This window comes from Penaeus japonicus, unplaced genomic scaffold, assembly GCF_977035675.1.
Source record: "Penaeus japonicus unplaced genomic scaffold, GWHDUDI00000001_assembly GWHDUDI00000039, whole genome shotgun sequence".
Lineage (NCBI taxonomy): Eukaryota > Metazoa > Arthropoda > Malacostraca > Decapoda > Penaeidae > Penaeus > Penaeus japonicus.
In genome coordinates, this window is record NW_028234441.1 from 24,287,837 (window position 1) to 24,302,836 (window position 15,000).

The 15,000-nt window shown below is 36.8% G+C and overlaps 1 protein-coding gene across 2 annotated transcripts in view; it reads left to right on the forward strand.

Annotated features, from left to right (window-relative positions):
- Window positions 1-15,000, forward strand: part of LOC122265244 (uncharacterized) — a 29,345-nt gene that overhangs the window by 11,846 nt on the left and 2,499 nt on the right. The window contains exons 8-17 of one of the 2 annotated variants that reach the window (XM_086533278.1): window positions 505-584; window positions 1,500-1,595; window positions 3,728-3,904; window positions 5,244-5,424; window positions 5,648-5,788; window positions 6,081-6,203; window positions 7,161-7,190; window positions 13,406-13,546; window positions 13,921-14,046; window positions 14,701-14,874. In XM_086533278.1, the coding sequence (XP_086389404.1) occupies window positions 505-584; window positions 1,500-1,595; window positions 3,728-3,904; window positions 5,244-5,424; window positions 5,648-5,788; window positions 6,081-6,203; window positions 7,161-7,190; window positions 13,406-13,546; window positions 13,921-14,046; window positions 14,701-14,874 (1,269 nt within the window). The remainder of the gene's footprint in view (window positions 1-504; window positions 585-1,499; window positions 1,596-3,727; window positions 3,905-5,243; window positions 5,425-5,647; window positions 5,789-6,080; window positions 6,204-7,160; window positions 7,191-13,405; window positions 13,547-13,920; window positions 14,047-14,700; window positions 14,875-15,000) is intronic. The other variant, XM_086533279.1, reaches the window with a different exon arrangement.

The following is a 15,000-nucleotide window of genomic DNA, read 5'->3' on the forward strand; positions in this document are numbered from 1 at the left end:
GTGTATTGGGGGGCGTGGGGGGGGCGTGGGTGGGAGGTTGTGGGAGGGGGGAGGGTGAAGGGGAAGGGGGAGGGGGGAAGGAAGTATTTTGAATCTAGGTACAGTATTTTATTATTGTTATCATTTCATTATTGTTATTTTCCGAATGATGATTATCATCATTATTCATTCATCTCAGCATTGCTTAATAGCGTATCTTTCTAGAAATGAAAAACACTAAAACTAGAACTATCAAAATGAAAGGTAAGAAAAAATAACGGATATGAAAAATGAAACTAAATTATAAACGTTCATACAAAATGTAAAAAATTAAGGATAGCATTGCTCAATAGAGTATCTTTCTGAAAATTCAAAAAACAAACAAACAAACAAAGATAAAAAAAGATAAAACTCAAAAGGAATAAAAAAAACATAAACAAATACAACAAAATCATAAGCGTACATAAAGAAATATAAAAACTTCAAGACAAAAACAATTAACAAAAATCCACCTATATTTATTAGCCTCAGCTGACCATACCGAAGACACCAGTTCAAGATACCGGCAAGATGTCGGAAGGAGTTCGACTTGCATTGGAGGGAAAGTAAGTTCTTTATTTTTGTTTATTTTTGTTTATCTATCTATCTATCTATCTGTCTATTTTTCTATGTTTCTGTTTCTGTCTCTATCTATATATTTGTCTATTTTTCTATGTTTCTATTTCTATCTTTATCTATCTATCTGTCTATTTTTCTATGTTAATTTCTATCTCTATCTATCTATCTGTCTATTTTTCTGTTTCTATTTCTATCTTTATCTATCTATCTGTCTATTTTTCTGTTTCTATTTCTATCTTTATCTATCTATCTGTCTATTTTTCTATGTTGCTATTTCTATCTTTACCTATCTGTCTATTTTTCTGTTTCTATTTCTATCTTTATCTATCTATCTGTCTATTTTTCTATGTTTCTATTTCTATCTTTATCTATCTATCTGTTTATTTCTTTATCTCTATTTATCTGTCTGTCTATTTTTCTATGTGTGTGTGCTTGATATACATTATATTTATGTCTAATTGTTTGAATGACTATGCAGTATGTCGAATGAATATTTCAGCATCAAAATATCAGAACAACAAACAAAATTGACGAAAGGAAGTAGTTGTTACCTCTGATTTATGCGAGTACGTTTCTCGTTTATATCTCTTGATCATATGTTAACACTGAATTTTGTGTTATTAGACATGACACACACACACACACACACACACACACACACACACACACACACACACACACACACACACACACACACACACACACACACACACACACACACACAAACCCTCCCACGCCTAACCACACACAATATTCACCTTTGTTCATAGATACAAGTCATCAGTACCAAGACATAAAATACCTCGTTCTTCCATAGTTACCCCTTCACCTATGACCAAAGATACAAAATAGTAATACCGAAGAATCAAAATAGATTGTTCATCCCTTGTTCACTCTTCCAGAATGATCCAGATGAACACATTGATCCAGGACTTGACGCAGAGAATCAACGCGGAGGCGAAGAAGAGAGAGAAGGTGGAAACGGATGTTAATATCAGGTAATGATAAGATTTGTTTGTTTGATTTGTCTATTAGAATGTTGTTGTTTTTTTCGTATACTTTCCTTTCTTTCTCTCATACTTTCGTCTTCATTTTATCCAGTTTTGATTTTTTAAAACTTCCATTCCAGTCTTTTGTATGTATTTCAACCTTATAGTCTTTCCTTTATCCACCTAATCTATCTATCTATTTTTTTTTTTTTTTTTTTTTTTTGGGGGGGGCATCATTTTTATTTTTCTTCTTGCAATTTTTACCTAGTTTCACTTCACTGTTATCGAATATTTCTTCTTTCTTATCATCCCTGTTCTTTCTTATTTTCATTTTGATTGTTATCGTTTTTTTCTCTTGATATCAGTTTTGTGTTTATCATCGCTATTGTCATTGCAGTTATCAATGTTGTCATTATTATTGCATCGTTATTGTTTTGAATATTGTTATCATTACTGTTTTATCATTGTTATCCTAATTATTATCATTGTTATCCTAATTGCTGTGATTATTGTTGTTTTTGTCATTGTTATTATTTGATCACTGTAATAACTAACATCATTAATACCATTACCATTAACTTATTTACTCTATTAGCATTTATATTACACTCATCATTACCTGTGTTATTATTGTAATAATTCATGGAAATCTTAGGATATAATCTATATAATCTAGATCTATATGAATAATTAGCGCCCTATAATAAGCTATTTTAGAATCTTATTATCTGTTGTGACTGTACCAATAGGACTTCAATATACTTCGTTTTATTATCTTTAATGAATTCCCTAATTATATGTCTATATGTGTTATATTATTCATATTTCTTCCAGTTCTGATTTCATTTGCTTATCATCACTTCATTCTTTACTTCATCATCAGAATCTTCTTCTACTGCTATTTCTTGACCTCCTTTTCCTTCTCTTCATTTTTATGCGTTTATTTCTCCTTCCCTTTATCGTCTTCGTCCTCTACATTTTTCTCCTCCTCCTCCTGCTGCTTTTCATCTTTTTCTATCTCCTCATTTATTTGTCTTTCTGTCTATCTATCTATCTCTCTTTTTCTTCTCAACTTTCTCTCTCATCTCTTCTCTTCTTCCCCCTCTCCCTCTTCTTTCATCCTTCTTTCTCTCTCCTCCTTTCCTCTTACCTCACTCTTCCATCCCTCTCTCTCTCCCCCCTCCCTTCTGAACCTTCTCCCTCACTCCCTACCTTCTTACCTCTTTCTTCTTCCCCTCTCTCTCTCTGTTTCTTACCTCTTTTTTCTTCCCTTCTCTCTCTCTGTTTCTCACTCCTTCCTTTCTTACCTCCCCCCCTCTCTCTCTCTCACCTCTTTCCTCCCTCACTTTCTCACTCTACCATCCTTATATCTGTCTCGCCTCTTACCCCCCTCCCCTTCCCTTTCCCTTCCTTTATAATGCATCTCCCTCCATCACTTTTCCCTCTCCCCTCTCTCTCTTTCTCTCTTCCTCTCCTCTCCCTTCTAAATCCTCTCCCTCCCTCCCTCTCCCCTTCTTTTTCATCTCTTCCTCTCTCTCACACAACTCTTCCCCTCTTTTTCACACACCTCTTCCCTCTTTCTGTCTCTCTTTTCTTCCCTCTCTCTCTCCTTGTCTCCCCTCTTTTCCACCTCTTCCCTCTTTCTCTCACCTTATCTCCCCTCCCTTCTAGATTTTTTCCCTCCCTCCTTCTCTCTTTTTTTTTCACTTATTCCTCTCTCTCTTACACACCTCTACTCTCTTTCTCTCTCTCACATCTTCCTTCTCTCTCTCACGCACCTCTTTCTTCATCCTTCCCTCTGTCTCCCATCTTCCCTCCCTTCCACACTCTCCCATCCTTCTCTCTCTATCATATCTTCCTCTCTCTCACTCCCTCCCCCCCCTCTCTCTCTCACTTACCTTTTCCCTCCCTCCCCCCCCACTCTCTCTTCCTGTCTCTCTTTCTCTTTCTCTCTCACTCACCTCTTCCCTTCCCCCCCTCTATCTCTCTCTCTATACATATATATCTCACCTCTCCCCTCTCCCCCTCTCTCTCTCTCTCTCTCTCCCTCCCCCCCTCCCCCCCTTCTCTCTCTCTCTCCCCCCATCTCTCTCACCCCCCCTCTCTCTCACACACCTCTTCCCACTTCCCTCCCTCCATAGAATCAACGAACTCCTCGAGGACTACGGAAGCACGAAGGTCGAGAAGGACAAAGAGATGCGCGAGTTCGACGACAAGATGAAGGAGATACAGGCCGGTTTCAGCGCCAGCGAGAAGCAACGGATTCTGATGGAGATATCTTCGGTGGCTCAGGAACTCAACACCAAAATTGACCAGAAGTGAGGGAATGGGTTAATTAATTGGCTTGGTTTGGTTTTATTGGGGGTGATTAGGGGGTGTTTTTTTCGTATGTGTTGTTGTTATTGTTATTATTTTTATTATTGTTATTATTTTTATTATTGTTATTATTATTATCAGTATTATTATTATTGTTATCATTAGGATGGTTGTTTTTATTATTGATTATTGTTAGCTTGACTTTTGTTATTATTATTATCGTTGTTCATCCCTACTATCGTTGTTATTATCATCATTATCATTTTCAGAGTTATATCATTATTATCATTTTTATTTTTAGAGTTATATCATTATTATCATTATTATTTTCAGAGATATCATTATTATTTGTTTTATGAATTACTATTATTATTATTATCACCACTACTGCTTCAAATACACTGCTACTACCACTATTACTACCACTACTATTACTATCACTACTACTCCTCTCATTATTATTATTATCCTCATTATCCTTATTACTATGATAACTAAATAAGTCCATAAATAAATGAAATAATAGGTGATTTTGTAAATAGATGATAAGTTAGTAGATCTATAAATGACTACAGTAAATCACAACTGAAGAATCATACAAGTAAATAATACAATGAGGATTACAAATATTATTTCACAAATAAGACGAAAAAAACACATAATCAGGTGTAGATGTCTTTATAGTTTTAGTTTGATATCATAGTCGGATTTACGTGGCGTGGCCAAAGGATGATGTTGAATTTAGAGGAATGTTTATATTTTCACGTCTTTTTTTTGTAATTTTCGTAAATTTGGGTAAATGATATCCGGATTCTCTCATATTTTTTATATGCATGTTCGGATTCTAATTTGTAAATATATTCGGATATAAACAACTTTTAGTAAGAATAACCTGATTCTAACGTCTCTCTTGTAAGCACAACAGAATTCTAACCTCGTTTGTGTATGTATTTCCAAATTCTTTTTTCAAACATCGTTCTTATAAGTACAACCGGATTCAAACATCGTTCTTATAAGCACAACCGGATTCAAACATCGTTCTTATAAGCACAACCGGATTCAAACGTCTTTCATAAAAGCACAACCGGATTCAAACGTCTTTCATATAAGCACAACCGGATTCAAACGTCTTTCATATAAGCACAACCGGATTCAAACGTCTTTCATATTAGCACAACTGGATTCAAACGTCGTCCTTAAAAGCCCAACCGGACTCAAACGTCTTTCATAAAAGCACAACCGGACTCAAACATCGTTCTTATAAGCCCAACCGGATTCAAACGTCGTTCTTATAAGCCCAACCGGATTCAAACGGATTCTCATGCACATCTCCAAATTCAGGGAAGTCAAACTCCGTGACGACACCGTGAATAAACTGACCGTGATTGAGAAAACGCTGAATGAGGAAAACCGAAGACGAGCCGCGAAGGAAAAGGAACTACAAGAGAGCGTGGATAAACAGATGAAAGAGGCATCGATGAGAGAGAACGAGGGGACGGCAGCACTCAAGAAACATATGGAGGTAAGAAATAGATAGATAGATAGAGAGACAAATAGAAAGAGAGCGAATGAAATATTGAGAGAGTGTGTGTGTGAGAGAGAGAGAAATAATTCATATGATAATTAGTCAGCCTCGAGAAATCGCCTACATCTGTTGCAATTTGATAAAGTGATTAATTAAAGCATATTATTTACGCCAGCTGGATTACGGATTAAATCTCCCCCACCCCCCATCTTTCTTTCAGCAACACGAAACTCAAGTCCGGAACAAGCTTGGCGAGATGACGAACACCATCAACTCACTCGAAGATGACATGAAGCAACACTGTCTGGAACAAGAGAAAGTCATAGCCTCCGAGATTGTACAACGGCAAAACGAGAATAAGGTTAGTTTTTTGGGAGTTGCTTTGAATGATGTTAAGTATACGGGGATGTATTTACATGTGTATATATATGGATGCAGAAGGATGTATATACCTTTAGATAGATTGAATAGAGATATACATATGTATCTGAACGTCTGTAAACATAAGCAACGCCTACACGCAAACAAACACGAAACATAAATACACCATCATTTGGTAAAGAAATGAATAAAACTCCATACGATTATCAAAGCAAATAACCAAGTAAATAAATCAGCTAAGAAATCAATTCATAAATCAATAAAACCTCCAGGTCATACATGCCAAGATCGACGACCTCGAAGACCGGCAAAGGAGAGGCATGGCGTCTCTACAGGCAGCCGTTGGTGACGTGGCCAGTAAGAACACGGGAAAGAAAACGCCGGATTATGATGAGGTAAGAGCTTATTTTATTTTATTTTTTCATCCGATGGTTAACTCTTAGTTTTTTTTTCTGTTGGGAAGTTGGTTTGCTTATTATAAGATTAGTAGGTAGGTTTTTTTTTTTTTACTCGATAGTCTGTTAGTCTAGAATAATTTGTGGTTTTCATCTGGTAGGTGTTTTGGTATTTTCATGAGGTGGTTGGATTACTCTTTTAAAAGCTAACAGCTACTTTGCTAACTCTCCCGATTAGCTATTTGACAGTTTTCACACATTTGCTAATTGGCTATTTTATCCCAGTGGTTCCTTTGTTATTTTCGATCGATCATCATTTTGTTATTTTTTTCGAGATGTCCATTTGATTTTTCAGTTTTTATAAACTATTATTTCTATCGACTAACGTTATTTTTAAAATGTGATTGTTATTCTTCTTTTAAAAATAATCAAATATAATTCTGCAATTGTGCTCTCGTCCCTTTTTGTCTTTACAGGAATATAGAGTAAATTAATGATTAAGACTAATATTACTTCAAACTCTTTTACAATTACTTAAATAATTGTTGTGTTAAATGAAATCTATTGTAATCTGCTATCGTCTTGATCTTCATTTTTGTAAGTTAATTTGAAATGTATAACATCGAAAATCGCTGCAGTATAACCTTAACCTTTACCATAAGACTGAAGCATCAATAGCAATTTTATTTTCAACTTAAACAATGACATGTAAAATCTATGTATCATTAGATTACCTAACCTCTAGCATCGTAAATCCAAGTATTCATAAATTATCTTAGCATCGTTTAACTATTTACCCTCTAGCACCGGAAATTCTGGTATCTTTAAACAACTTAAGCTCTGAAGTCAAAAATCCTCATATAGATAATTCATATGATAATTAGGCAGCCTCGAGAAATCGCCTACATCTGTTGCAATTTGATAAAGTGATTAATTAAAGCATATTATTTACGCCAGCTGGATTACGGACCGTCAGATAATCATCAGGTGAGGCGCCATTTGCCGAGTCATTTGTGACGCGACTCTGCGAATCATTACTATGGTTTCCCTCCCCTCTATTTGACGTAAACATCTGGCTATGTAAAGTCGTGGACAAGTTTTTTTTTTATCAAGGATATTTTGTATCTAAATGGCTGAAGGTATTTAGTTTTTTTCTTAAGAATCACCCTATTAAGACGAGGTGTGTTCGGTATTTTAAGTTCGAGTCGGAGCCAAATACAAAGACTCGAACAACAGCGCGGGAAATGAGATTTCGCTGTCTTTATATATTTTCTTCTTATAAAAAAGTATTAATGAACAATTTTCTCATTTATCAGGGACCAGTTTATATCGAATTGACTTGAATCACGCAGTGAATATCGTCGGACTTCCTGCAGTCCATCTATGAATTATTTTTTAATCCGCTTTTCAAATGAAACTGCATGATAATAAACCGCATTTTTACTTTATTTATAGAAGTGAATTTTGCTGCCTTTTTAAAAATGATTTTGGCTCAGGGACAAGCCATAAGTTATCAAATGTTTAACTCAGAATTTTTTATATGTTCAGATTTTTCTTTATCTTCGCATATAACTTTATTTTTTCATCTTTGCATTATCTTAAAAGCTTCCGATAAACTTGTATTTGTATTTCTATTTATTTATTTACTTTTCACGAAACCCTATTTTATTATGTTGACAACCATCGCTTGAGCGTAGATTAAGAAGAAAAAAAGATAAATCAACATTCGGTAATCATTAACATTACCCATTTTTTTTAGCCTCCATCAAGTGGTTATCGAGGAACATCAGGGGCTGACGAGGTAGGCCTAGGCTTTTGATAATCCATTCCTACGCTTATTTTATATCTTCGCACCGATTAATTAACACTAACTAATTAAAGGGAGTCGTTGGTCTTAAACCTTTATGGGAGAAGACAGAACTTGTATATATGAATTAAAATTCGTTGACCTACAACGCCTTTAAGCCGGTGTTCCAGCTGAAGGCGGTAGGTCCTCCAGGACTAATCCAGCGTTCATCTCGTTTCTACGGTTAGGCAACGGGAAGGACTGGGTTACCGTTATGATAAGGATAACTGTTATCATACCTATATAAAAGTAGCAATAAATAATAGGAAAACATCATGTGTTTGAATTAAGGGGTACATAAGATTTTTATAATGCTTTTTACTCGTAGATGTGGTTTTGAGTGCTATGTATTATAAAAAAATGCTTCGCTTTATCGAGAATCTGCATATAGTGGGGAGGGTTTATCATACGAAATAAAGTGTAATACGGCCTTTTACACCATTTTGCAATCAGCTTGTTGCATAATTATCACCATAATTCATGAGCTTATGTGTATATGTATATATATATGTATATGTATATGTATATGTATATATATATATGTATTTATATTTATATATATAGGTATATGTATATATATACATATATATGTATGTATTTATACACACACACACACAAGCACATACACACACACACACAAGCACACACACACACACACACACACACACACACACACACACACACACACACACACACACACACACACACACACACACACACACACACACACACACACACACACACACACACACACACACACACACACACACACAAGCCCAACAACCACACCAATCTTTAAGAAATGAACTCCATTGCCTTTGCTTTTACATTTTTCCACAAACAAAAGATACGCAAAACAGGAGGGAAGTGCACTCAACAGGTGAGAAAAGGCTTTATATCAACATAATCGCTTCCTTATGTGTGGTTTATAAACAGCCTATTGAATGATCTTTTTAACATTGTTATTGCTTGTTTTATCAAGTATATATAGGAGATAGTACTCACATTATATAATTGACTATACTTTAATGTATGACGTGATGTGTAACGACCGTATATGAACAATTTTGTGCTTACCAATTTCGATATCAACTTTACGATTAAGTTCGTATTAACAGTAACCGTTTTTCTAGCCTCGCTCGAGCGCTATTCGAGGAACCTCATCAGGGACAGAGGAGGTAGGCCTACATTTAAAAAAAATATTTATTCGTCCTTTTTTTAAAGCTCTTTTGCACCTCTTACCTTCGCTATTTAGAAAAAAAAAGATAAATAAAAAAGGGAAGTTTGGTCGTATGGGGAATGGGGTGGTGTGGCGAGTGGTGGATGGAGGTTGGGGGGGTTGGGGGGGCGAGTGGTGGCTGGGGGGGTGGGGGTCGGGGGCAGAAACGAATGCTTTTTCTGTCAGCTGATTTCTCCCCTTTGGCTAAATGTCATTGTTAGATATGTAGGGAGGGTGTGGGTTAGGATTACTGTTTATATTTTCTACATTTCTAATCCTTTTCGACAAGTAAGGGAAGTAATTTACCCCCGTAGTTCGCAAAATTGAATTCGGCATTTCCCAATCCCTTAAGGAAAATCATTTGCATGTGTATATATGTACATATATATGTAAATGTAAATATATATATATATATATATATATATATATATATATATATATATATATATATTCTCGTTTGCATTTTTTTTTTCGCTTCTGATACCTCATTGATAACAACCTAATGTCATATGGGGAAAGTAATGTTTGATATTGATACCAATTCTCGGGTAGTGTGAAAAGATACAGATAATAATTAATTCCGATTATAATAATGATAATGGGGACAAAAATGAAATTAATGATAAGAGTATAACGATAGAAGTAAGTGACGTCATGAAAAAAGCGACTGGAACGCCATCTTACAGTTATGACGTCACAGAGTGCATCGAGGTTCCAGTTTCTATTTTTTTTGTATCATTTGTCGCTTCACGCTAAATTGCCCCAAACGTGCCACGCCCCTTTTGTAGCTAAGAATATTTATTTTGTTCAGAAAAGATCTTTGTATTATGATTTATCCATTCTTACTGAGTGTGTCCACAATTTATAATCAGACCTATTAATTTGTATGATGATGTTATATAATTTGGTCATTGAAATTATTGGAGGCATTAGCACTCTATAGAATATGTTAATTATTTTAATTGCGTATGTTTTCTTAGGTATAGTGCCTCCCTTCAATTACATAATCTTTCCTGTCTGCTCTTGCTTCATGTTTTGTGCCATTTGTCTCTGCTTGGATTATATTTACTGCAAAATTATGATAACAACTAATATGATACTAGTAGTGATAATGATAATACTAATGATGATAATGATAAAGATAATAACTATGATAATAATGATGATATGGACAATAATGGTAATGATGAAAATGAAAATGATCTTAATGTTAAAAATATACTAATGATGATGATAATGATATTAATTATTATTATTATGATAGTAATGTTTATGATAATGATAATAGTAATAGTATTGATAATTATGATGGTAGTAATAATAGTAATACAGTTAATGATAATTATAATAATAGTAGTAATGATAAGGATAATTATGATAATAGTAGTAATGATAATGATCTAATAATGATGATTTAATAATAAGGATTATAATAATGATGATAATGATTATAGTAAAAAAATACAGGTCTGATTATAAAACTGCGAACAAGCATATCAGGAATGAAGGGATACGAACACATGAGCAAATGACCTACTTTGGTTATGAAAGAAGGGCGTAACCTCTAGGTTAATTAAATATTCAACACCTATTATGTTGCACTTTCATCTGTATTCCCGTATTGAGTATATGTTGATTATATTTACCGATAGCGCTAGTAACCTTATGATTCGCTTGAAATTAACATCAATTATGCTCGTTCAAATACGAAGCGAGGGAGATTTCAGAGAGAGAGAGAGAAAAAATAAATAAATTTCTTCTTATGGACCGCTTATTCTCTGTTGTTTATATAAAAAAAGAGTAAAGAAAAGGAAAGTTGGGATTAAACATAAGAAAAAGAAAAAAGACGGGAAACGAGGGATTTATTTTTAGGGGTCTCTGACTTATTTCATTATTTTGATCATTTCTTTAATATTCATTCGTAGATGTGGCTTCTGTGTGCGATTTATCGATGGTACTTTATATGTATTCATTGCTTTATCAAAGTGAATTTATATAGCTTTCTTTTGTGAATAAAGTGCGAATGAGCTTTATTACCTGTAATTAGCTTGTCATTTTTTTCGCAGTAGAAGTCGGCACGAAATATTTTGAATGTTTGAATTTTGTGAGCGAAATGCTATAATCACATGAAAATAATTAGCTTCAAGTCATTATTGACATCAGGAACGATAATTGGAAAATGTCTTTAAAGAATAATGATTTAACTCTACTTGTTTGTTCAAGAATTCCAACTCAGCCAGTCAGCGCGGTTATACACCAAGGCTGCAAGAGGTAAGGGGCGGTTTGGTAACAGCTTTCTGAAATGGATTCAGTTTTTTGAAAGCTTTCCTTTTTTATTTGCGACTTGGCGGTACTAACTTTCAATGCGAGATGCAAGTTTCCTGATCACACACACACACACACACACACACACACACACACACACACACACACAGATATATATATATATATATATATATATATATATATATATATATATATATATATATATATTTATATATATATATATTATATGTATATAGATACATGTATATATATATACACACGCACACACATATTGTATATATATATATATATATATATATATATATATATATATATATATATACACTGTATATTTCCGAGAGTTTTATGATGCTTTGTTGATGATTTTAAATTTCTCTTTGTCAAAAAAGAAAAGAAAAAAAGGAGTGGCCAAATTTAAAATAAACATCGTTAGGTAAGATGCGATAAAATCATTATAAAGGGAAACGGTGCTTCGTAATACGCTAATATTAATTCATCGTCTTTGGAGCCAAATCACTGTTGTAGTGAAGAAACATTAATGGTAAGTGATTTTGAATAATTCTGAAATTCCTTCGACATTTTGCTTTGATAGCTTCTAAACAGCCTTGGTCCTGTGACTGCCATCGTCCGTTTTCTGTTCTTTTCATTTTCTTCCCTCTTGAAGGACAGACTTTGCTATTTCTTAATATATTTACTATTTTTTGTTTATTCCAGCTTGGAGGAAGTGCGCATGTGTATTAACTTGTTTGCGGTTGTTTTTCATCATTATTTTTCTTGTTAATCGTCGTTTCTCTTTTTATACCAGTTTTTATAGTTAATCTGTCTATATATTTAATCATTAATATTTCTTCATACCATTTTTCCGTCGCAAAGTTACCGAAACTGCATCTATTGCAGGATAATCTTTTTTACTAATCATTCATAAATTTCGAATAAACATACTGCTTTTCGAGTATGTTTTTTCAAGATAAATATTTCAGCCTTTTCAATTTTCTTAATACTGTGTTTTGTTTATTCTTGGCATATACAACAACAACAAAATTAAAATAAACGCCAATCTTATCTATCTATTTCACTCGTTCGTCCATTCCATTGTATTATCGATCTATCCACCTATCCATCTATATAGCCATGCCTCTATATATCTATCTATCCCTCTTTATTTATCTATTGCCTCGTCTCCCAATATCTGTCTATTCACTCATCCCTCCTTACTCATATATCCAATCGCTATTTTATTCATCCTTCCCTCTATGGCCATATGTAACTTGATATTAACTTATCAATCCCTCTCTCTACATCCACCCACTACATCCTCAACATCCATTAATCCCCCCGCTCCCCCCCCCCCACCAACTTTTGCTCCCTCCCCCCTATCCCCTCCTCATGCAATCCTACTAACGCCTATTTTCTTTCTTTCTTCCCCTCTCCCCGCCCTGTCTCTTGTGTCCTGCATCCTGCCTCCTACCTCCTGCCCTGCGTCCTGCATCTTACCTCCCCTGACCTGCCTCCTGCATCTTACCTCCCCCGCCTACATTCTACCTCCCTCCTCCCTATCTCCTACCTCCTACCTCCCCCACCCCGTCTCCTACCTCCTGCCTCCTACCTCCCCCACCCGTCCCTACCTCCTACCTCCCCGTCTCCTACCTCCCCCTCCCCGTCTCCTACCTCCCCATCCCTGTCTCCTACCTCCTACCTCCCCCTCCCTGCCTCCTGCCTCCCCCTCCCCACCCCCGTCTCCTACCTCCCCCTCCCCACCCCCGCCTCCTACATCCCCCTACCTCCCTACCTCCAACCTCCCCCACCCCCCGTCCCTACGTCTTACCTCCCCCCCTCCCGCGCCGCCCCTAGATCCAGCGGCTCCAGAACGAGAACGCCGACGGGATCCGCGAACAGGTGGCGAAGGACGTGGCTAAGATCGAGAACCGCCTGGGCACCGTGGAGACGAAGGTGCAACAGCAGGAGAAGAGGATGGACAACAAGCTCGAGTCGGTGAGTGGTTTTGGGTGGGTGTAGGTGTGGGTGGGTGTGGGTGTGGGTGGTATGTTTGTTGAGACTTAAGTGTAGGTTCAGAGACGTAGATGTTGATTTAGTTATGGGCGTCGAGACAGATAGATGGACAGATATACACAGAAAACACGTAAGCGCACACGAACACGCAAACACACACACATGTATAAACGCTTACATACAGACACCCCACACACACGCACACACACAAACACACCGAGATAATAACAAACATCCATATACGTGCATACTTATGTGAATATATCCAACCCAAATATCCACATGTAAAACCTCATTCCCTCTAACCCATATCCTCTCATACCCCCCCTTTCCCCTTCCCCCCCTCTCCCCCCCAGGCAAAGGCGCAAGACAAAGAAGCCAACTCGATCATGGGGGACAAGATGCAGCAGCAGATTGATTCTGTCATCTTCAGTCAAGAGCGTCTCAAGAAGCAGGTCGATTCGTTGCAGAATAAAGTGCAGGTGAGTTTGGGGTTTTGTTGTCTGTGTTACTATATGATGATATTAATGTTTTATTAATATTGAGATGATAATATCATTGAGATAATAATGATCATCATTTTATTGGTGATCATTGTTATTATCAATATTATGATCATTATTATCATTCATTATCTTCATCTTCAGCATTATCATTATCCTCATCCTCATCATTATTATCACTGTTGTTATTCTTATCATTATCATTATTACCTTCTCTCACGTCATCTCACAACGTCTTTTACGTCATTTACTTTATGTCATTCTCCTGACGTCATTCTAAACTTGCGCCATCCCTTGTAACATTACTCTCTTTTACGTCATTCATCTTGACGTATTCCTCTAGTGCCATTCCTCGTGACGTCACACAGATGTAATCCCATCTCTCGTGACGTCACACTCTTCTAAATCCCATTCTCTTGACGTCACACTCCTCTAAATCTCATCTCGTGACGTCACACTCCCCTAAACCCCATCTCACGTGACGTCATACTCCCCCCTCCCTCCATTAACTCCAACCTCTCCACCCACCCACCAAACCCACCCACCTACTTCCACCTCTCCCCCCCCACCACCAACCCCTCCACCCACTTCCACCCCTCCACCCACCCACCCTCTCTCCCTCCTTCCCCACAGGACACCCCCAAGAGCGTCACCAACCTCAAGGACGAGATGGAGGACATGGAGAAGCGGCTGAGTAAGAAGGTCGACCAGGAGCGGAAGGAGAGGATGGACGACGTGGCTGAGCTCCGCGCGGACGTCGACAAGATCATCGGCAAGAACGAGAGCGCGGGATCGGTGCCCAGTCTGGTGAGTGTGTGTGTGTGTGTGTGTGTGTGTGGAGGGGGGGGGGGGGGTGGGGGGGGATTTTTTTGAGGGGGGAAGGGGGGGGATGGGGGGTAGGGGGGGGGGGGGGGGGGGTTGGTATTATTAAGT